Source organism: Lepisma saccharinum, chromosome 18 (assembly GCF_977018435.1).
Source record: "Lepisma saccharinum chromosome 18, izLepSacc3.1, whole genome shotgun sequence".
NCBI classification, from domain to species: Eukaryota; Metazoa; Arthropoda; class Insecta; order Zygentoma; family Lepismatidae; genus Lepisma; species Lepisma saccharinum.
Window position 1 is genome coordinate 58,682,175 of NC_139246.1, and position 24,464 is coordinate 58,706,638.

General features: G+C 37.3%; 1 protein-coding gene across 6 annotated transcripts in view; it reads right to left on the reverse strand.

Moving 5' to 3' along the window:
• The window catches only part of LOC146002598 (uncharacterized), a 56,453-nt gene that overhangs the window by 22,475 nt on the left and 9,514 nt on the right, over positions 1 to 24,464 (reverse strand). For 4 of the 6 annotated variants that reach the window (XM_083140548.1, XM_083140549.1, XM_083140550.1 and 1 more), the window contains exons 3-5: positions 23,616 to 23,705; positions 11,358 to 11,458; positions 2,264 to 3,901 (exon numbers count right to left, since the gene is read on the reverse strand). In XM_083140548.1, the coding sequence (XP_082996674.1) occupies positions 2,264 to 3,901; positions 11,358 to 11,458; positions 23,616 to 23,705 (1,829 nt within the window). Of the gene's footprint in view, positions 1 to 2,263; positions 3,902 to 11,357; positions 11,459 to 23,615; positions 23,725 to 24,464 lie in introns of all 6 variants that reach the window. The other 2 variants (XM_083140553.1, XM_083140552.1) reach the window with 2 other exon arrangements.

The window sequence follows — 24,464 nt, forward strand, 5'->3', positions numbered from 1 at the left end:
AGTTTATTTTACTTCGCGTTTTGTGCCTCTTGGCTAATTTGCGAAGATGGGGATGAGTGATGAAATGATGAAATTGATGAATGGACATTCACAAACAACCAAGCCCGACCGGGATTTGAACCCGGGACCCTTGGCATTGCAGCGCGATGTGCTAACCACTCGGCCACAGGGTCGGGCAAAAACTTAAAATATAAACAAGTATTTATGAACAGTACATAATTCATATATGGCACTAGTAAGTAAATATTTAAAATTCTGTTCTAAATGCAGTAAATACACAATCAACAATATTGTACACAAAAGATGGCAGAAAATAAATATTTCCCTAAACAGGACACTACATTTTTTTTTTACTATTTTGTAAAAAAAGGAGGAAGAAAAACCTTAAAACTACTCCCTAATAAGGGAAATCAGATGAACACTGGTTAACTTTAGACATCAGGTTATCTTTATTATGCTTTTTCCACATCTTGAAATATATTTTACGTCATCTAAAAGATCGAAATCGGCTAATTAAATTTTAAAAAGCGCAAAATTTATGAGGGTATACACTTGGTCACCAGCCCTGGAATCACTTTTAAAAACAAGAAACAGACAAACAAATAGATACGAGTTCCTTGCTGAAAGAGAAATGCTACAACAGCCTGGATTATCCACAGACAGGAGCATATTATAATCCATCAGTTTTGCTTCATTGAGAATCATTAATCAATTACAAGATTTTCCCTGAGATTTCCCTGAGATTTGTATTTTTTTCAAATTCCCTGAGATTTCCAGGTTTTCCAGGTGTGTGGGAACCCTGCATATAGCACATACTATTTGCCAATAATTAGGTGTGGGGCAGAGACTTGGACAATGACAGAGACAAAAGAATGTGTCCGAACCATCTCATCTGTGCCTGATCTATCCTGTCCTGAAGCTTCACTGTCTGTCAGATCTCCTCATTCCTCATTCTATCCTTTCTAGTTTTCCACAATGTACTCCTAAATTTTGTTATCAAAGTAATACAGCTTGTGTACATGTATAATTTACTGAAACCCAATATTCTACAGATACAATATAAAGTTGCAAATGTTTCTTAAAGAACATGAATGGTTTGTTAACTTCATTAATCAGTGTATGTAACCAGGTGATTGCAATGTGGTTTATCCATAAAAGTGGCAATAAAATAGCATAATTTTAAACTAATTAAGAGAATATTTATAGGTATATAGAAGCGGTAATTTTACCAATAAACTGATTAATCTGTCTCTTCCCTAATATTTATTTTATAGGCAATATTTAATCTACATCAAACACTCGTCATCAGTTGCCACATAAACAAGCACTGATAAATCAAGTCTTAACCTAATTACGTGTTAAGTCTATGTCTTGTGCTACATGCTGCCACTCATTCTGAAATGTGGTTTTGTGTTGAATAACAATTTACAAACAACTTTCCACTGAATATAACACCAGTTCAACTATTTAAGCTCTCATTCTAAGACTTTTTCTCCAGGGAACATCCAGGAATGCACGAATTGCATGTGTGTGTGAATTTTATATGTGTAAATGTAAAAGAAAATTGATCAGTGATTTATCATCCCTTTCAAACACAGCTATTCTACATTTCCTCAATATACATGTATGGTATATATTTAACGAGTCCTGCACCGTGGCTGTGGGTCTAAGACATCATGCTTTGGGCTCAGACTATGGGATGTGCACAGGTTCGAGTCTCCTGGAGAAAGCGTAACAACTTTTCTCCTGAGATTTCAGCCTGTGTATGGGACTGGTGGCCACCCACCATGAGGAAAATGGGGAGCTATGAAAGAGTAGCATAACCCAGTCATGGAAATCTACAATGACTGGGGGTATCATACTGACCACACGTTACCCCGTAACTGCTTGCATGATATGACACCTTGGGTGAGTGAGTGAGTTGGATCAGGTGGGAGCGAGGCTGGCAGTCGGTAGGTAGCCCGGTCCCTTAGTGGGTTGTTGCACCACGGATTATAAATGTGAAAGAAAATTGATCAGTGATTTATCATCCCTTTCAAACACCCCAAAATATTTTACAACCCTTCACTGATTTTTTAACACACCTAACAACCCCTCAGATTTATCATGACACCCTCTCAATACACATATAAACATTGGAATGATCTTAAAATGCATTTACCAGACCTTATCTTCTACAGTTTGTCAGTTTTTTGTAAATGCTCACAAACTACTACTGACCACAATGTAACACAATTATTAAAGAAAAATGTTGTTTTCTTACCTTCCCCACCACAAAAGGGATGTTTCTGAAGTTGAAACGTTGCTGATAGTGTGACCTGTCAACTTGTTTCATTTTAGAAGACACTGTGGGCAATTCAAATCCTTTTTTCTCCTCTCCCTCCAAGCCAAATTCATCTTCCATTTCAACATCAAATGTAGCATATCCACCTCCTTCTGAAACTGTAAAATAACTTTCTGATATATTTTGTGGGATAACACAACGTAACTTTTTATTATTATAATCAGTTGCATCCGTAGTAGCAGTTTGAACAAATCGAGAACAGAACTGCCTTGATTCTCTCACATCGAAACTTTCATCTGAAACTCTTGTATCCGTGTCGGTTTTAACAGCTGCATTGTGATACAATTCAACAACTTTATCAGGCTGCCATATCTTGAGTGGAACACTAATGTGTGCAGACTCATTTCTCATGATAGTTCTTTTGGCAATTTTACTACTGCAAGTTTTTTCATTATTTTCTGCCCTGGACACAATGCTTCTTGTATTCGAGCTTCTAGGCTTATTTCGCTTGTTCCTAATCCTACTACTAGCAACTGATATTAAGTCTTCGCTGGGTCTCCTTTTCCCCTTCATTTTATTTGTGTAAGGTCCCACAAGCTTTTGTTTCTTATCAGATGGCTTAGCCTTTTTTATATCTCTTACGCTTATGCTATCAGCGGAACCAAATTGCTTATTAAGCGATTTTGATTTTAATTCCCTAGATGTCTTTGGCTTGTAAATTTGAATATTCTCACTTTTTGTTTCACGTTCATGTATCTGTTGCAATTCACTATCTGAGGAGCAATTTAACTTATTAAGTTTATCAGTTTTTCCTGTTTGTAGTATTTTTGGATGTTCGACGTGTTCCTCGGTTTTTACTTTCTGGGTTTTAGAAGTTACAGTTTTAGGTTTACATTTGTCTAATTTTGTACTATTATCATTATCACCGCATGCTTTCAGATTTGATATTTCACTACGAATCTCAACAACTGCATTACTATTCTGAGGAGCTGGAATGATTTTATCTGGGATAGCAGAAGAATCTGGATTCTGATGTGTATCATCTCTTGTTTTGGAATGGCTTTTATGACTTAAAGTTTTCGAATGACCTGTATTATCCATACGTTTGGAACCAGATATCCATGAGTTATCCTCACCTCCAGTGTCAAAGACGCATGGCTCCCCATGCTCACATTCCATCGCAAGCCTTAGCATGTCGGGAATTGAAATATCCGCATCCACATCCGGACGCAGCATTCCAAGTTTTGACATGGGATCACGTTTGATAACCAAAGCTGCACCTGCAGCCGGATCATAAGCTTCTACAGATAACAAAGGTTGTTTTAAGACATCAATGCCGTGTCTATCAGACCTTTTTGAAGATCTTGCAGATTTAGATTTTCTTCCTCCTGTTCTCGATTTTCTGTCGCCTGCTGCATGTCTTCCTGTAGAAGGCTTATTTAAAGCCTCGCATGTTTCAGGCACGCATACAGAGCTTTTAGATGTCATGTCACTTTCATCTTCCCTTCTCTCACATTTGCATCCTTCTCTGCACTTTAGATCTCCGTCTGCAGTCACAATCCTTTGCCTTTGATCCCTTTTCACCGATGAAATCTGACATGGATCATTCACCAATCCCTGAAAATTAAAACAGACATGTGAAAAAGAAACAAAAATATCTAAGAATACAAATCTCCCATTACATAGAAAAAAATGTACTTCACAGCTTCATCACATGTAATTTTGAGGTTCAGTAATGTGAGAAATCTGATGCAACAGTGATATGCTGAGGAAAAGCTAGCAAGATGTTGCAGAGTACCAATGGTTGTAGAGGTGGTTGTTACTTGGCTCAACCAACAACCAGCCACCACACCCAGGTTTCTACAGAGCTCCTTTGCCTCTACTTTTTGGATCCAAAATTCTATATTTAGGTAAATTTCCTTGCTGGGGCTATCAATGAGCAGTGCAAAGACAGTGCACCATCTGCTGTCAATTCAAAACATTTGAAGATGAAGATATAGAGGAAATGTGGCAAAAACCAAAGATATAATACTCAAGTCAGCGGAAGAGGTATGTGGGAAGAAAAGAGTAACTACAGGAAGGAAGATGGTGGAATGAAGAGGTGAAAAAGGCTGTACAGGAGAAGAAAAAGCATGGAAGAAATATATTAATACAAGAAGAGATGAAGACCAATTAGATTATCTAGAAAAAAGAAACACAGCTAAAAGAATAGTGAGAGAAGCAAAGAGGAAAATATGGGAAGAATTTGGAGAAGAAGTGGAATCACAATACAAAGAGAATAAGAAAGGATTTTGGTGCATAATAAAAGGAATCAGAGGAAAAGGTGGAAGAAGAATAAGAAGTGAAAGAAACAAAGCAAATATTCTGGAAACGCAAATTGAAAATGTGTTGAAAACATGGAAAGAATACTTTGAAAGTAAATTTGGAAAGGAAGACATAGGAAGGAATAATACGCATTCTTAAAAAATATTTAAAAAAATATATTCAAAAAATACTAAAATTATTTTACTTACGATTAGTGAGTATGTACTATTTCCAAACAATGTTTCAGGAATCAACTACTTCCTTCATTGACTAGCGAGATCACTTCATAGCCACGTCAAATTGAATTAAAAACAAGGAAAAAGGATATAGGAATGACTATGGTAGAAAAGGAATCCTGGGCAAGTTTTTAGAATTCCTTTTCTACCATAGTCATTCCTATATTCTTTTTCCTTGTTTTTAATTCAATTTGACGTGGCTATGAAGCGATCTTGCTAGCCAAGAAAGAACCAGATGAAGGGAACAGTTGATTCCTGAAACGTTGTTTGGAAATAGTACATACTCACTAATCGTGAGTAAAATAAGTTTAGTATTTTAAGACATAGGAACAGCACATGGGAGAATTGGAAAACATAAAAGACAACACCAGGAAGAAGTAGAATACCATATCAGGGCAAGGAAGAGGATGGGAATGAGATAGGAGAGCTAGTAAAGGAAATTGAAATAGGAGGAGTATACGAAGCAGTGAAGAGAGTAAGAAATGGAAAGGCAGCAGGAATAGATGAAATAGCTCCAGAGGAGGAGATACACTCTTGGAGGCAATGACTAAACTGTATCAGAAGATCTGGAGAGAAGAGAAATTACCAGTAGAATGAGAAAAGAACATTATTATACTACTGTATAAGAAAGGAGACTCAACCAACTGTGAGAACTATCGTGTAATATGTCTATCCACCGTGGCACTTAAGGTATACTCAAGAATATTGGAAGTAAGGCTAAGAAAAGAGACAGAAAAGGATATGGAAGAAGAACAGTGCTTTTCGTTCTGGAAGACAAACACAAGATCACGTATATTCCACACGAACAATATGTGATAAATGCTTAGAAAAAGGAAAAAAAAGATGAACTTAGCATTTTTGGATCTAAAGGCCGCTTTTGACTCTGTACACAGAAGAAATATGGACAATAATAGAGGAAAAAAAAATCTCAGGAAAACTCACTCGAGTAATAAAATCAACATATAATAGAGTAGAAGGAATAGTAAGATTGGATGGAAAGATGTCACACACATTTAAGATGGAGAAAGGAATGAGACAGTGAGATAGCTTGAGCCTGCTACTCTTTATTGTATTTATGGATGAAGTTCTGAAGATATGAAAAAGAAGAACAGCAAGAACAAAAGTGGGTATTTGGAATATGAGACCGATACATTGCCAAGTATTAGTATATGCAGATGACATAATACTAATATCAGACACAGAGAACAAGCTACAGGAGGCGGTTACAGAATGGGCAGAAGTGCTAAAGGCTAAAAGATTGACGGTAAATGCAATTAAGAGCAAAGTGATGCAAATAGGAAGAACGGAAGAGGTAACAGAAATAATGCACATAATATGCGATGGAATAGAACTGGTGCAGACAGAAAGATATGAGTACCTGGGAATAATCATAAACCAGACAGGAAGAAAAGAAGAGGAAGTGATGGATAGAGTAAGGAAATCTAACAATGCATACTACCAACTAAGGCAGACCATTTTCGGAAAAAGGGAAATAGACACCAAAACTAAACTACAAGTGTATAAGTCAGTAGTGAAACCAATTCTACTATATAGAAGAGAAAGCTGGCCAGTAACGACAGTTGAGATGAAATGCTTCTGTAGAATAGTTGGAAAAACGAGAAGAGATAGAGTACGCAATGAAAGAATCAGAGAAGAATTAAATCAGAAGTCAATAGAAGAAAAACTGACACAAAGACAATTAAAATGGTTTGGACATGCAGTAAGAATGGATGAAGATAGAAAAGCAAAACAATTTATGGAAGCTAGAACAGAGGGAAGGAGAACAAGAGGTAGACACCGGAAGACATTTGAAAAAGGAATAGAAGAAATAGAACAAAGAAGGAAAAGGAAATAGAGAAATGAAGAGGATGGCAAGGGAACGGGAGAGATGGAAGGAGTGGATAGAGGTAACCCCGATGCTATGAGGCAAAAGGGGAAAGAGGAAGAAGATTGCTTGATTGATTGATTTGATGTTTTAAGTCCACTTTATGCACAGTAAGGCTAATCGGGACTGGACCTGCAGTTTAAAGTGGGATCCAAACCACTTGTGCCTCCACCAGGTATCGAACCCGGGACCCCTTGATTACAAGGCGATGACGCTACCTCTGCGCCATTGGGGAGGCCCAAGAGGAAGAGTTTTCCTCGAGTCTCTGATGAGGAATTTGGGAGACAAATGCCAGAATACCACAACAGGGGAAAGACAATTTAGAAAGGTATTCGAAAAGAGACATTTAAATGCCATATTTATGCATTTATAATGTGCATACGTGTATAATGTGCACCCTGTTTTTTGATGGGGAAAAGTGACAAACAATTTTGTCTCATAAAATGCGCAGTACAATTCAGGTCCAAGAAATGGCTTTTTTAGTTGTAGGTTGTAAAGCTATCGCTATGCTGATTGAATGACATCATACCTATTCAACGAGTCACCTGTTGCTACGTGGACATTTTGAAAAGTTTTGCCTCCTATGCAATAACTCTGGCAACACTCATGAAATTTGTGAGAATAATCACTGATTCACTGACTGTCCAGACATCTATCAATGTTCACCTGCAACATCACACATGCGCACAATAGTGAGTAAAATGGTGACGTACACGGAAGTGCGTTTGAAACAATGTGCTGTTATTGAATTCCTCACAGCAGAGGGTTGTGCGCCTGTCGACAGATGAGTGCTATCTATGGCAATGCCTGTGTGGATGTGAGTACTGTCAGGAGGTGAGCAAGGAATCTGAAAGGCGACAATTCAGCCACAACTAGCCTGTATGAAGGTCTGCAGTGAATGACCCATAACAGCCATGGATGCACAGCATCAAGCTCACATGGACAAACTGATTCTTGCTAATTGCCATGTCAATATGCAAGACATTGTCACAATGGTTGGAATTTCGCTTGAGCGAGTGCATCACATTATTCATGCTGTGTTTGGCTACAGGAAACTGTGTGCACAATGGGTCCCACGTATGCTGACTTCTGAAATGAATGAGAACCGAAAGCAGGTTTGTCAGAAACTCTCACTCGACATGCACAGGAAGGCAATGCCTTTCTCCACTGGATTGTCACTGGTGACAAGGCCTGGGCACATCATTATGACCCGGAAAGCAAGAGGCAGTGAATGTAGTACCAACATAAGGACTCACCTTCCCCGAAAAAAATTCAAAGTCGTCGCTTCAGCAGGGAAAATGTTGATGACCATCTTTTGGGACTGCGACAGCATAGTCCACACAGAATTTTTGGAGCACAAAACCACTGTAAACTCTGATCGGTTCATGAAGACTTTGGAGAAACTCCATGCACGATTACTGCGAGTTAGGCCTGGCAAGGATGCAATTCTTCAAGATGACAATGCTCACCCACACACGAGTTACTAAACACAGGATACATTGCAGCGTCTCAAATTCCACGAGATTTTACCCCACCCGCCGTACAGCCCAGATCTCGCACCTTGTGACTTCTTTCGAGGCCGAAAGAACACCTGAAGGGACACCGTTACACCAGTGATGCAGAGGTGCAAGCAGATGTGCATCGTTGGTGCAGGGAGAAGATGCCCAATTTCTTCGCCGACGGGATGCAACAACTTGTCCAACGTTGGCATTTGTGTGTGGACAATGATGGTGCATATTATTTACATTATTGCGTAGGAGGCAAAACTTTTCAAAATGCCCTTGTATGTGGGCTAAGACTAGAATATTGTCTTGTGTATACAATGAGTCACCAACGCACATCACCTCCCCCCTCTCCCTCCACTGTGTTTGGCTTTCACTTCTGTAACCACTTTGTTTATTCTGTAGTAGAAGAAGCAAAATCAGAACTACGTTATGGATTTGCAGCACTCAGCAAGTTATTTTCTATTATTTCTCGCCCGAAAAACAACACTGATATACAACTCTTGAGATGCGAGGTGCATGCTCAAATTCTACAAGAATGGTGCTGCTTTTCTCGGTGCCTCAAAATGCTCAGATACAAATGAAAAATCGTGGGAAATGGACATTCCACATTTATATATATATATATTTAAATTATTATTACTAAAGAAATCCAACCTGGTAATTTGTATTTGCACCTGTTGATATATAGTTGTTATACGCAGTGACATAGTGAAAACATTCATGGTTTTATGTTGCCTGTCCAAATTATTCTGTACACAATACGCCCCACAGTTTTTTGTGGAAATTTTTTTGGAGAAAAATGCACATTATACAGAGAAGAGGATGTATTATCTTTTTAATTAAGGTAAGCACATAAGTAACATTTCACTATTATTATTATTATAGGACTTGAATTTTTATTATTGTAAACTTGTGTGTCATAGCCCGTATCTCGTCATGTCTGTTTCAGAAGAGTGAAACACCCAAAGTAAAAAAAAAACAAAAAACATCAGTCGCCACTGTTTAACTAGCTTTCACTGCATGAGACATGGGCACCATATTGACTCCTTTTACACAGTATCTGGAATTGTTGACCAGAGCCCACTACTTCAGCTTTCCTAATAAATTCACTTGTCTGAATTGTCCTAACATAGAAATCATGAGATTGCAAGTGGGGAGTGAAAAAGGGACCACTTTCACCATTGTAACCATTGATCTATGCAGGGACCTAGAGTAAACTGTACGCTGTATCCTTACCAACACTGGTATCTATGCTGCTACTCTTATTTGGGGGGCAATAGCAAATTGATACTTGAACTATATAATTCTTTTTACAATATTTATAAATGCAAGAACATAAATCCAAGATAAGTGCTTCCTTGCAAGCATGCATGAGAGAAGAATAGCATGATGATATTAATTTCTTTTAGCACTGAGGATGAGAAGTTGCAGATATTCATTGGAGAATAAAGAGGCAGTACGGGGACCTGCATGTGTTGCTTCAGCTGATTTATGAGTGACACAAGAAGTTCAAAAGCAGAGCATCAAATCTGACTGCTGCAGGTCATTCTGGCTGCATTCAGACTTCAACTGCAACTGAACTTACAGCTGAAGTGAATTAATACAGTAAAACTGGCAGATAACAACCGAAGAGATGGAAGGGGAATTGAATATCACATTCTGAACATCAGTTCTGGAATGTAATACTTCCATATTTACCAACGTATAAGATGCACCTGAGTACAAAACCCTTTTTTATACACATTTTAGAGGAAAAAACTTTTATTTTTTTAATTAATTTACAGTATTTCAAATACAAAGTAACATGTAGGTCTACTTTCAACAAATAACTTTCATAATATATTTAGGAAAGAATACGTTAACCTTCTTTGTCAAAACACACATATTCATCTCCAGAGCTAAATGAAGAGTCACTTGAAACCTCTTCTAAATCAGAATTGAAGGTACTGGTAAACAAAAACTGAGTATCGGCATATAAGATGCACCCTGTTTTGCAGACCTATTTTTAAAGGTAAAAAGTGCATCTTATATGCCAGCATATATGGTATTTGGAATGAACTGATATAAAGTTGTAAATGTTCTTTCAATGGTTCATTAACCTCCTTAATTAATGTGTGTAACCAGGTGACTGCAATGAGTTTTACCTTAAAAAAGAAACCATGACACATGAATTATCTGTTTATCTGTTTATATTCATAAAAGCAATAGCAAAATTTTGCACTAAATTACAGACCAATTATACAGGGTGTTTCCGGGCTGATGATACAAACTTTCAGGGATGATGGAGAAGGGCACATGTATCAATTTGAGATAAGGAACCCTGGCCCGTAAATGACTTAGTCGAAATTTATAAGCGAAAATCGGTGTATGAAGATATAATACTTTTATTACCTTCACGAGTTTCACAAGCTGCTACATTCACAACAGTTGTTCAAAGTGGCATCCCCCAGCTTCGCTGCAGGCATGACATTGTCGCACAAAGTTCTGGCATACCCATTGGAACAACCCAGGGGTCATTCAAATAATGTCACAGGCAGCGGGAATTCTTGCCAGGAGACCCTCTTCAGTCTACAGGTATGCCAAAACTTTGTGCGACGATGCCATGCCTGCAGCAAAGCTGGGGGACGCCACATTGAACAACTGTTCTGAATGTAGCAGCTTGTGAAACTTTCACAGGTAATAAAATTATTACATCTTCAAACACTGATTTTTGCTTATAACTTTCGACTAAGTCGTTTCCGGACCAGGGTTCCTTATTTAAAATTGATACATGTTCCCTTCTCCATCATCCCTGAAAGTTTGTATCATCAGCCCGGAAACACCCTGTAGGTATATCGGATCAGTAAAATTATCTGTGATGTGTAGTTAGCACATTGATTTCTATCATGCCTGTTATCTGGCTTCTTTACTGGAGCCTGCTACTGTACTTCTTCTCGAGTAGCTCTCCAATTGTCCACACAATGCTAGGTAAACATTGAAATTCAGAAGCTGCCACCAGAAATCTAACCCAGAAGGGCTTGTAACAAAAGGCAAAAGAGCTAACCACTCTGCTTCGTGGACCTCTACTCCCATCACAATTTAGCTGAAGAGAGTGTCATCAGATATCATTATAATCTGATAAATATACATATAATGTTAGTTACCTTTTCGTCATCTATTCCTTCATATAACATTTTCATGTAATCTAACTGCTGTTTCAGAGTATCACATCGAGTTTCAGCTATAACCAACTGTTGCTCAAGTTCTAGGGAATAGAAAAGAGATGAACAAATATTCATTAATACAGAGACAGATATGTATCACGTATATTGTGCAACATTTTAACTACATGAAATACCTATGTAAAATAGCATGGACGGATAAGCATGAGGGAAAACTACCTTTCATATAGCATTGAAAAATCATGGCGTTTTACTTCTTTTTCCAAATTTACTTACAATTGATGATTTGCAAGTTTCCTGCCCATGCTCGTGGTCAAATGAAAGTATGCACAAGTCATTGCTTATGAAACAAAGATTGATTGTTGAGTTGGTTTTCTAACCTTTGCCTCTCATTTTTATTTAGTAATTCTCTTAAAAATGTTCTTATTTTGTATTCAATCATGTTATGACTAAAGCCCAGATTTTTATGTAATATCAACCCCTAAAATATGTACATAAATATGTAATAAAAATGTCTGAAATATGTAAAAAATATGTAAATTCATAATGAAATATGTACTATAAATATTTATTCCAAACGTTACTTCCTATTTTTGTTACATTTTTCCTCACAAAGGGATATGTTTATTTCAAAAAGACTTACAAAAATTGAAGTTACAATATTACAATGCTTACATTAAGTATTTTTTATGTTCTTATAGAGCAAAAATATTAACCACAATTTGAATATATTCAATATTTAATATACAATGTCACCCGGTACCATTCAAAATGTTCAGTAGTAAATTTTCGTTGCCCAAATTTTTCACTCAAAAAGCACTTACAAAAATTCAGGTTACCTTTGATCTTGGGGCAGGCACTGTATTTAATTATTTAACTTACAATATGTTACCAGGTACATTTCCAAATGTTCAGAAGTAAATGTTTGTCGCCGATCAGATAATATGTTCTTGTACGCAGAGAAACTTCTCTCCACGTCACAAGAAGTAACCGGAGCATACTTCAGGAGGTGAATGTGGTCGGGAGAAATATCATTGGGAGGGTTAACTGTTTCACCATTGAGAATGCAGCTCACTGTAAATAAGCTGACGTAACCTGGGTTTCTTTCAGTCACTGCGTCAAATTTTCTTCGAGCTTTCTCTCCCACATCTCCTCCAACAGCAGACAGTTTCTTTCTTGCATCCTCATATATATCCATGGCTTCCAGGAGAGGACGCCCAACAGTTTCAAGTTTTTTTATGCTTGTATCAATCCAACCAAAATTGCTGTTTATGTATGCCATATCGCAAGCAAGTTTGGTGTCCTTGAAGAGATTTTGAGCAGTGAGTACCGATACAGCTGAGTCCGCCGAAAATGAGTCAAACACAGATTTCACTTCTTCAAAATGTTCGTTGTAAAACTTACTTGCCCGGATCCAAGTGCCCCATCTAGTAAGAATAGGTTCCGGAGGAAGTGGTACACCTGGCAATTGTTCCTTGTAAATTTGCACACGTTGTGGTGCCTTCACAAACACCTTTTTCGTGGAAGAAATAAGTTGGTTGACTTCCGGGAAATTGCCTCTCACCTCCTCAGCAATGCGTTGGAGAGCATGTGCCAAGCAAGTAAAGTGGATCAAGTTAGGATAAAACACTTTAAGTGCCGTAGCAGCTTTTAACATGTATGACGCACTGTCTGTGAACATGAGAAGAACTCTCTCTTCTTGTACGCCATCCGGATACAACAATTTAAGACTGTCATTCACAAATCGTGCTATGGTGGAATGATTAGTACGCTCTAGAACTTTGCATGCAATGAGATGTGGGAGAATCAGCAATTAGCGTTCCAACAATGAAATTACTTACATACCGTCCCAAAGCATAAGTGGTTTCGTCGATGGAAATACACACATAGGAACTGCCTACTTCTGCCCTAATTGATTCTAAAGTTTCTTTGTAGGAATGTGGAAGATATCGCTTTTGAAGGGTTGACTCGTCAGGAAGTTTACGGCCACAATATTTTTCCAGAAAATCCCGGAACTTTGGTACTTGAATTTTATACCAAGGGATGTTTGCTGCAATCATTGCTTCGCACATTTCCTTGTAAAACACACTGAATGAAGAATCCTCTTGCATCTGGATTAGTGAAACTTGCTTCTTTTCACTCCATAGTTGTTTGTTTTTCACATGAAGTGAAGTGCGAACATGTTGATCTAATTGAGACTTCATAGTGCACCCAACTTTTTTATCGCACACTCGACAAAAAATAACTTTACCATCCGTAGTAAATGCATCATCGACTGCTATCCAAGATCGCAACTTTTGAGATAACGAGGAGGTAGGCAGAGCCATTCCAGCTTTCTACAGCTAAAACACTGTTTAAATACTGAGGCAAGCTCTTCTTAAAACTCCAATGGTTAAAATGAAAAGGTGACGAAATATATATATGAAATTCTACGGTTGAGTTAACAATACTTCATTCAAGATTTGTCGCCGCCGGCTGCAAAAATCAAAACGATCACAACAATGTACGGATGAAAGGTACTTGCCGCCTTCCATTGTTGGTTCTCTTCGTTCGCTGTGTGTTGTTTGCCGCTCCATGTTACAAACTGGAAACTGAAACACTGTCGAATCTTGATGTAATTGTTACGATGCGGCGAATCAACGAACTGCTATGTATGTACAACGAAGGCAAATCACACTTTTAAGTTACTATATTTTTTTAGACCTGGAAATGGGGAGGGGAAGTGAGAAGATACTTTTTTAACTAGTAAGCCAAAAGTTCATTGGATTTTCCTCTTAAGGACTGTTTTATGTAAAATATATTTCATATCTTAGGAATATGTAAAAATATGTAATATAAAACTTCACTGTGACATCTCTACTGACGTAATTCGTCAATATACTTTAATTCCATGCTTGTACATATAAAGGAAAAAATATGAAATTACATAGAAATCCGGGCTTTAGTTATGACTTACAATAAATCAGTGACAGCTTATAGCTGTTTGCATAGACACACTGTATCTCAATATATTGCCAACTTAACACACTTGCACCCGAATCTGACCATGGTCGGATTTGAAGATGTGCTTTTGTTTGCCCGTGTCTAGCCAAACGTCAGATGACAACATGCAGGAATTTTAAACTAAGCTATTATATATCGCTATATCACTGCATTAGAGCAATTTGAAAAGTTAGTAACATGGACAGTAGTAGTACAAAACTGACAGTTTTATCAAAATCAACCATCTTCTGTTGAAATATCTGTGAAATGTGAGCTGGATTGGTGAAGATTTGGTGTGTACATACCTAGTCATTGCAGTACAGGTATATGAAGTAAAAATGGCAATTTTTTTTTTAACATTGTGAGGTCATTTTGTGAAGAAGTGTATGACAGCAATAGAAGTTCATTCAGACATGAAAAATACCTTAGGGGACTCTGGATCGTTATTTTAAACTGCTTCAAAGTGGACCAGTTAGTCACTGTCATGAAAGTCTGGAAGATTGCATGTGGTGGATGACCATAACTTCACTAAGGTGCAGATACAAATTTGCTAGTCGTTAGCAGCTTTCAGTATATGCTAGCATGTAGCACAGGTCAAGTTGTAAATAGTTCAAACCATGAATGTTTAGTGACGTCAGGTCAATCCTCGGATAAAATCAGGAAAATAAACAGCTTCATTAAGGAAACTGTGTATGCATAAATTCAGGGTGTATAGGTATAAGCATTTAAACAAAATGCTTTCATATTTTAGCTCCTTGATGTATAAGACTGAATTTCTCCAACAAGGAAAGTCAGAACAACTATCCACTCTCAATGACCCATAAGTGTGGGCTAAAGGTGTGGTAGGAAGGGCAATCTTCTTCTCTACGATATATTGATTTTTAAAAAAAATGATTTAAAAAATGTTAGATTTCTTACTCCATATATCTACATATTTACATTATCCATTAATATATGTACGGCAAATTTAGAACATTTATGTCCACACTTTGGAAAACTGAGTAAAGGGGGGTTTCTCTTTAATGAAGAAGAATAAAGGGACAGATTGCACAGAATAAATACAATTGGATTATAACAAATGCATCACACCCTGTAGAATTTCCTTGGCATGAATTATAGGGATGGGTCGATATGAAATTTTAACCGATACCGATAAAGTACCGATATAAGATTTACCAATACCGATAACCAATATTCTAGCGATCTGATATAAAATTAGAAATGCTCCTTGAAGAATTTGAAAGGTTCATTGACCTCCTTAATAAATGTGTGTTTCAAGGTAACTGCAGTGCAAAAGAAGTTGCATATTTAGACATTTACTTTTTTAGAAAGTAGGGCATGGAGATTATCCATAAAAATTACAACAAAATGGCAGAATTTTGCACTAAATTATCAGTTATTTATCGATATATCGGATCGGTAAAATAATCGATAATTTTACCGATAAAATGATACACCGTTATGCCTATATCGGCCGATACCGATAGAGTACCGATTAATCGGTCCCATCCCTAATGAATTATTATGATTGGATTATATTTTCTATCTGAAAAGTAGTGAAATGTGGCCACCATCTACAGGATTTTTTCAATGGAGGGATGGGATGGGGGGGATGCAATCGCAGAAATGTTTTTGTCCATGTCACTGGGTGTTCTGGTGTTCACCCAGCCTCATCAAATGTTTCTTGGAGGGAGAGTGAGAGCATGGAGCTGATCACATCAACTAACACTGCAGTGCAGCAACCTGCTTACAGGTCAAAACTATAAACCTTAGTCTAAAAATGCATAGATGATGTGACTACAGATGAACTTAATATGACTTGAATATTATTATTATTATTATTAATAATAACAACAGAGCAAAGTTTAAGATCAACTTGTCTTTTTTTATTATTGTTATTGTTATTATTATTTGACACTCAGAAATCTTCAATTGAGGTGACAAAAAAAATTTTCACTCCTAACCTGGAAAGTTACAAAAATGATAGATTTATAGACTAAGCAATATATAATTGTAAAAAGGTAAAAGTAAACACCTATTATTTGTTCATGCCATGAAGGCATATAGAGGGTGAGAAGGAAGGGCTCTACATATTCTCAGCCATGGCGAAAGTGATGTGATAAACATCACTCTCTAGATGCCTTCTTTCATCCCCTCCTCCCCAGTTACCCATTGCTGAGAGGCTGGGTGAGCCTGCTTGAGATCATCTACACCTGCAATTAAATTTGTACGTACGTACACACACACAGATATAGATGGTGCTATTGGTTATGCAGTAGATGCTGTATCAGTAAAACTAATACCAACGTCATTCTTTCAAATGGATTCCCTTTTTTAAATTGCACAATCAAATTCTAACAAAGAAATTATCTAAATTTTAGTGGGAATAGTTTTTTTAAAAAAAGTGCATTCATTAGTGGTTGTAAGGCATTGACTATAGCAGTTATACCCCTGCTCTGCTTGCTCATCCTACATCAAATATTGTAACATTTTTTCTTATCAGAAGGTGGATGCTCTGGTAGAGCATCATTCACAAATCATGGTCATTATTGGTCGATACAAAATCCACGGTGGTTACGAAAAGCAAAGTATCAGTGACACTGTAGTGTAAATGTTTGGTGTGGAATTATTGGTGATCTATTAACTGCACCATATTTTATCAATGGCATGTTGAATAAAGTAAAATACGCAGAGTTTTTGGATACCATTTCACAACAAGTATTAGGAGATTTGCCATTTCTACAAGGATTACACTGGTCGACATTGAGAAAAGAGTTTTGATGTTTTCAAATCAATTGGTGTTTCTGGAAGTATTTTGAATGCTGATCACAGAAATAACATCCATTTTTCCCATCACGTCAAAATTTTCCACAATATCACAGCTAAAATTCTCATATTCGCCATTCCATTATATTTATAACTCAACAAAAGGGAAATTTCAGTTATTTCCAAATCTATAACTGATTCGGGAAATATTTTCAATGCCGATCACGGAAATGACATCCATTTTTTCGCATCACTACAGGATTTTTCAGTTTCACAATCAAAATTTTCATATTCGTCATTACATCACATTTATTTCACAACACAAGAAAATAAATTTTACAAGGGAAATTTCGGTTGTTTCCAAACCAATAAGTATTTCTGGAAGTATTTTGAATGCTGGTATGCAAATGGCATCCATTTTTCTCCATCATGTCAGGTTTTTTCACAATTTCACAATGAAAATTCTCATATTCGCCATTCCATTACATGTATTACAGAACGCAACAAAATAAATTTATACTAGAGAAATTTCGGTTATTTACTAGCCAATAGGTGATTATGGAACTATTTTAAATGCTGATTACACGCATGATATTCATTTTCCATCACATTAGGATTTTTTACAATTTCACAATCAAAATTTTCATATTTGCCATTTCATTACATCTATTACAGAGAGCAAGAAAATAAATTTATGCAAGGGGAATTTCGGTTGTTTACTAACCAACAGGTGATTATGGAAGTACAGGGTCCGGCAGAGGAGTTAGACGGTTTTGAAATGTGAATAACACACTTAATTTTCAAAGGTACAGAAATGTATTACTACAGAAATACAGGTTATTGTATGCCATTTTTATTTACCACGACAGTTCGTGTAAAAAGAAAATGATGCCTTCAATTTACTTCTATACACATTCGAAGGCCTTTTTCCTATCCTTTTAAATGACCTACGTAAGAGCTTGAGTCAGCGCTTTGCCCATTTAAACAATTGAAATAAATTCAAATCAACAATCGGCGATCCGGTAAGAAGTTGGTGGCCTGCTTAACTGTTTGCCAGCCCAGTAAGTATGGAGCCCTGGAATGTGCAACATCGAGCGTTTGTAGTGGACTAATTCTTCAAGACTGGAGAATCTGTATTGAAAACACAGCATGTTATTCGACGTCATTTTCATGTGGCACGCCATGGACGTGTACCAAGTGCCAATACTATCCTCAGGTGGGTGCAGAACTTCAGATTGACAGCATCAGCTATGAATAGGTCACCACCTGGCCGTGTTTGAACCGTAAGGACACCAGAAAACATAGGACGAGTAAGGAAAGCTATCGTTAGGAGCCCAAGACGGTCTGCCAGCCAGCATGCTGTAGCGTTGGGGATTTCAGATCGCTCTGTACAACGAATGTTACATCTGGACTGAAATTTCACCCTTACAAGATTATGCTTGTGCAGGAGCTGCGTGATGATGACTTTGTCAATCGTAAAAGATTTGCTGAACGGATGCTCCAAATGTCCGAGGAAACGATTATTCTTATGAGTGACGAGGCACATTTCCATTTAAATGGATCTGTAAACAAGCAAAACTTTAGATATTGGTCAAACGAAAACCCGCAGGAGCCCATGCTTACTGGGCTGACAAACAGTTAAGCAGGCCACCAACTTCTCACCAGATCGCCGATTGTTGATTTGAATTTATTTCAATTGTTTAAACGAACAAAGCGCTGACTCAAGATCTTACGTAGGTCATTTAAAAGGAAAGGAAAAAGGCGTTCGAATGTGTATAGAAGTAAATTGAAGGCATCATTTTCTTTTTACACGAACTGTCGTGGTAAATAAAAATGGCATACAATAACCTGTATTTCTGTAGTAATACATTTCTGTACCTTTGAAAATTAAGTGTGTTATTCACATTTCAAAACCGTCTAACTTCTCTGCTGGACCCTGTATTTTGAATGCTGATCAAGGAAACGACATCAATTTCTTCCCATCGCGCCAGGATTTTCTCCACGTCATAAAGTTCAATTAACCCACCATTGAGTATTGGACATTTTGTGAAAGAAATTTTCATGAGGGATTTCTAAAATAAAACTACCAGGTGTTTCAACAGAAACGCCGTGATTTCAAATGGCATTTTAAAATATTTATTACAACTACACAAAAAATATATATTACTTAATCTGATTGAGAAAACCCAAAAGTTTAATGGAAGACATGTTCGAAACGTCCACCTTGACGATTTATCACTTCTCTCATCCGGTTGCACATGTTGTCAAATACCTGACCAAGGGTTGCACGACTAACTTGTGCAGTACACCCAACGGCGAAAGAAACAGCAGACGAATTGTCCACCACCATTTTCATTCGGTCTGTATTACACAAGGTGATGACAATGAATTGAAATAAAGACGTCAATAAGCAGAGAACAATGTATCCTTCGAACCAACATAGTTTCATTCCTTAAAACAACACAGGATGTAAAATAAAAAAGTAGTGAAAATAGCTGTGGACAAATTGCCTACCATTATCTTTGCCGTTGACTGTACACTGTTCGATGTTTGCTTTCAAACCATCTATTGATCGCGGCCCTCGTTTGAAAACTTCCTGCTTTAGGAAACCCCACAAGAAATAGTCACATGGGTTTAAATCAGGGCTAGTTGGAGGCCACTCGAAACCATTTTGAAAGAAATGTGTGTAGCGATTTGAAATAACACGATTGTTGAATTTTGCTGTCCTGTAACATTCCCAGTCTTGTTGAATTGACTTAGTTGAAAATCATTGCAAAATCAAGAAAGCTTCTGATTTTTACGGTACTTTGGACAGAAACATGAGAATGTGACTCAATATACCAGGTCAACAAATGAATCTTCTGCTGCAGTGAAAGTCTTCTGTCCTCCATTACTGTACTACTGTACTATAAACACCTGATAAAAATTAAATTGAATTAAATTTTAGACTTTTGTCAATCATAACATATACAAATTATTACTGAGAATATACTAAATATTTTTTTTAGGGTGATTTGAAATCACGGCGTTTCTGTTGAAACACCCGGTACGTACTCAAAGTCCATACAATTTTCATGGCAATGTGGCACTTGAAGCTGGAAGGTGGATTAAATGCATACAACTCTACATGCATTTATGGTTCAAAATTGGAAGATTTGCATTGTAGAAAATCAATATTTTACCACCATCTAAGCAGAGCCATCTAATGGGAAAAAAATAATGGAACAACACATTTTGTTGTGAAAAGTTAATACATTGTTTTTTCTGAAAAAAACGAGGCATGATGGGTAAAAATGGATTTCATTTTTGCTGAAATTATTCAAAGACGACAATTATCTGCGAGACATCCACACCCATGTCGACCAGTGTTATCCATGTGGTATCAGCATGATGTTTATCCAACATCTCACAATGAATTTCAGGCTCGTGAAATAAACTCCTCACAAAAAGTTTGGAATATCATGAAAATAATGAGGAAATACAGACGTACAACCTTTATTCTACCACAAAATAATTCAGCCTGAGTACATACAGTGATAGAAACTGAAAACAGGTGCAGGCGTTCACTAGCAAACCGAAACAAGTGTACATGTGTCCAGGTGGAAACAACTGATGATGTTTCCGTGCAAAAGTGTGTTCCAACTCACTGGTTCACAGTAACTTAGTAACGTGTATGACCTCCACGTGCATTGTGAAGTACCCTGACACGTCGAGGCATCCCTGCTATGAGTGCATCAATGGCATCCTTGGAAAGAAGGTCCCATTCCATCTGCACAATGTGAATGAGATCCTGCAGTCTTTCTGGAGGCTGTGGATGACAACAAATGGCAGTTTTCAACATCTTCCACACATGTTCGATGCAGTTAATATCTGGTGACATAGGGGGTCAGTCCATGCGGTGAATATCAGCCTCGATCAGGAAGTTCGGTACCGGTGCTCCACGATGTGGGTGTGCATTATCGTTTACCAACACAAATCCATTACCATACTGGGCACAAAATGGTTGCACGAAGGGCTGAAGGACGTCCTCCACATACCTTCGGGCCGTTAACCTCCCTCGTATAGGAATGAGCGGTGTCCGATGACCATACATGATGCCTGCCCAAAGCATGACTCCACCACCGCCAAATGCATGGACTTCTTGCACATGTAGATACTTCCCGCCATGTTGTTTTAGTCTCCAAACCCATGTATATCATGTATCAGGGTGCAGTACTATTCGGTAAACATCACATGACGCCATTCTTGCAAACCCCATCTGAGATGCTGTAGGGCCCATCTTCGTCTCTCCCCCTGATGGCGATTCCGTAGGGGCACATCGCACAGGCCTGTAGGACCCTAAGTGTACACTATGCAGCCGATTGCGAACTGTTTGGGCCAAGACATGGACGCCAGATGCCCGCACAAGCTCACTTCTTACTTCACGAGCAGTCACCGTAGTTCGCCTACATGCCGTTATGTGGATATACTGGTCCTGCCATGGTGTTGTCACTCTTGAGCGACCACTCCTCCGTCGGTCACACACATTGTTGGTCTCCCTGAACAGTTTCCACATTTTGGAGACTGCCCCTTGCGTAATCTCATCAAGGCACGCTACCTTTGCCTGTGTACGACCTCCTTGCAGCAATGCCACTATTTTGGTTCGATCAAACTGTGAAATGGACATTGTGAAAGATCGTTCATCATTAGACTCTTTCACTGCTCCTTAGACACCTCTTTTTACCGACCGAGTCACGGTGCATATATACAGTATCAGTCTGGGTGCACGGCCAGAAGAAACCTATTGCAGGCAGCGAGGTATGTGGCCTTGGAATGCAACTACACATGGTATGTATCTATCTGCTGCCGTTCTCGTGTTTTCGCCAACATTTGGCACCATCCCTATTACATATTTTGCTTAATATGACAATATTCCACACTTTTCTGTGGCTAATATAACAATATTCCAAACTTTTTATGAAGAGTGTATTAAATACAGAGTTTTCCAAAAAAATGGATTGCACGGATTTGCCTGCTTGCTTGCAAGACCTTATCCCCTGATTTTTGTCTCCGTTAAGGAGGTATTACCACACCTGAAGATGTTAAGATATTTGTGATTATGTTAGTATTTATTTTGATTTGTGAGATAGCATTTTGGTTACTGTATTATGTTATCTCACTTATGTTATGTGCAGCCAGGATGGATAAAAATCATGGTTTTTTTTTTTGTTTAAATCGATTTTTTTTTAAACATGCTTAAAATTGCTTGTATGGTTTTTGGCACCATACATATAGATATGTTTTTGTTATAGAAAGGCTTTTTCTAGTAAATGGCCCTCTAAAATATTTGAACACTTAATTAAAGCAAATAAAAACTATGTATATAGATATACATTTTTCTGTTTCTGATACTGTATATATGAACCTACTACGGAAATGTTTGTTCAGTGTGTTAATGAAACTATAATAATTTCAGTAACTTTTCTTCCAGTGAAAATAAAACATTCTGTATGCACTCTATAATTCAAACTTAAAATATTTTTTAAAGTCTTTGTAGCTGAATTTTGGAAATATTTTTAATGATAATTTGCAAAATATTAGCATCCATGTATATGTACAGTTTAATGATGATGACACTATTTATGGTTTAAAATTAGTATTTTGTATATTTTTCCACACAAAATATTTCCTATTTTTGCCTATAAAAATTATTGAATTTTTAATCAAGAAATATTTAAGTGTGTTTACAGTTTAAATACTGCATTTCCTTTTGTATGAGCTTCACCCTATCAGTACATATATTTTGTTTCCTTCCTTTTTCCTTTCATAGAGCCTAATAAATACCATTAAATGATTATTAGCTTAATGTACTTTCACCGAAAGTGATTCTGATATCTACAAAATCCTTATGTATATTATTCTATAAATTATTTACTTAAAGTGATTTAAATTGAGATTAAAATCAACTTGAGTTAAATCAATCCACCTTGCATGCAGCACTCCCCTTTCTTTTCTTTTCCTTTATTTTTTTTCTTTGTTTCTAATAAAAACATAATTGTTCTAAACTGTTGTGGCTGTGGTAGCTTTTACCTCAGGGAAACATCCACAGCTCCTCCACACACAACCTGGACTTCACTGTTGCCGTCCATACCAACCATCACAACAACTTCTTCTGGGTAGCAACCAACGACCTCTAACCCCAACCTGCCCACATCTCAGTACATAACAGATGGAAGAGCGCCTACATATGAGATTGAGTGCAACGACACCCCCTGGTCTGAACAAGGCCACCTAGTAACTTCCCACCAAACTCATCAATGTGTAACTGGGGACGAGAGGATGAAGGAAGGCATCTAAAGAGTGACGTTCATCACATCACTTTCACCATGGCTGAGAAAATGTCTACCCCTTTCTTCACACCTTCTATATGGCTTCACGGCATGGACAAATAAGGCCACCCATATGTACAGGGTACATATAATTGTCAGCATATAGGAAAAATATTGTACCAACCCTCTACGCGAACATCCTTCTTCTCTGAACCCATAACTCCTTTTGTGGCTTCTAGCTTTTTCTTGACTTCTTTAATACCTTCTTCTACACCTAAGAATCAGTACACAAACTAACTAGACAATTATTTCTTTTTACATTAATTTCAGAACTAACAAATTCATGTAAAAAATTACATTCATAACAATATATAGTAATAACCCAATTGAATCTTTGTTCATATATGTTACAAATAATATTTTTATAAATTTCTTTGTCAATATTTTCCAAATAAATGTTTAAAATGCCTGAATTTCTATTTTTGTACATATCTCCATTATTTAAAATGATCTTTCTACTTCTGTAGAAGGTTAGTACCTTTAACCTCTTCAAATGGGAGCTTTTCATGTGTGCACTTTCAAACTTGCCTAAATGTACAAAAAGTATTGTACCAAGGGAACTAATTGTTGTAGAGATATCAAATCACTTCTTATTTATTTAATTTTCTTTTTGTTTTTGTTTGTTCAGAATGACAGGGCTCCTAACATACGTGAAATTTGTACATTCTACCTCACAATAATGGAAGTTAGAAGCAGAAGAAAACAAATTTTGCACATCCCTTTGGCCACTACACTACAACAAAGTGAAAGAAAAAGTGTAGAATGTAGCAGTGGTACATTCTTACAAATGTGTCAAGTCACGTTGAAAATAAGTGGATATCTCATGGGGGAAAATATGAAAAAGTATAAGAAAAGCAGTGTAGTCACCTTATGGAACAGAGTTCCGGAAAATAGATTCAAGTGTTTACCCTATGGACCCTAGATGCACCAAACTTGCAGGGAACCATGACAAGAGATCAATCTTCAAGTGCAT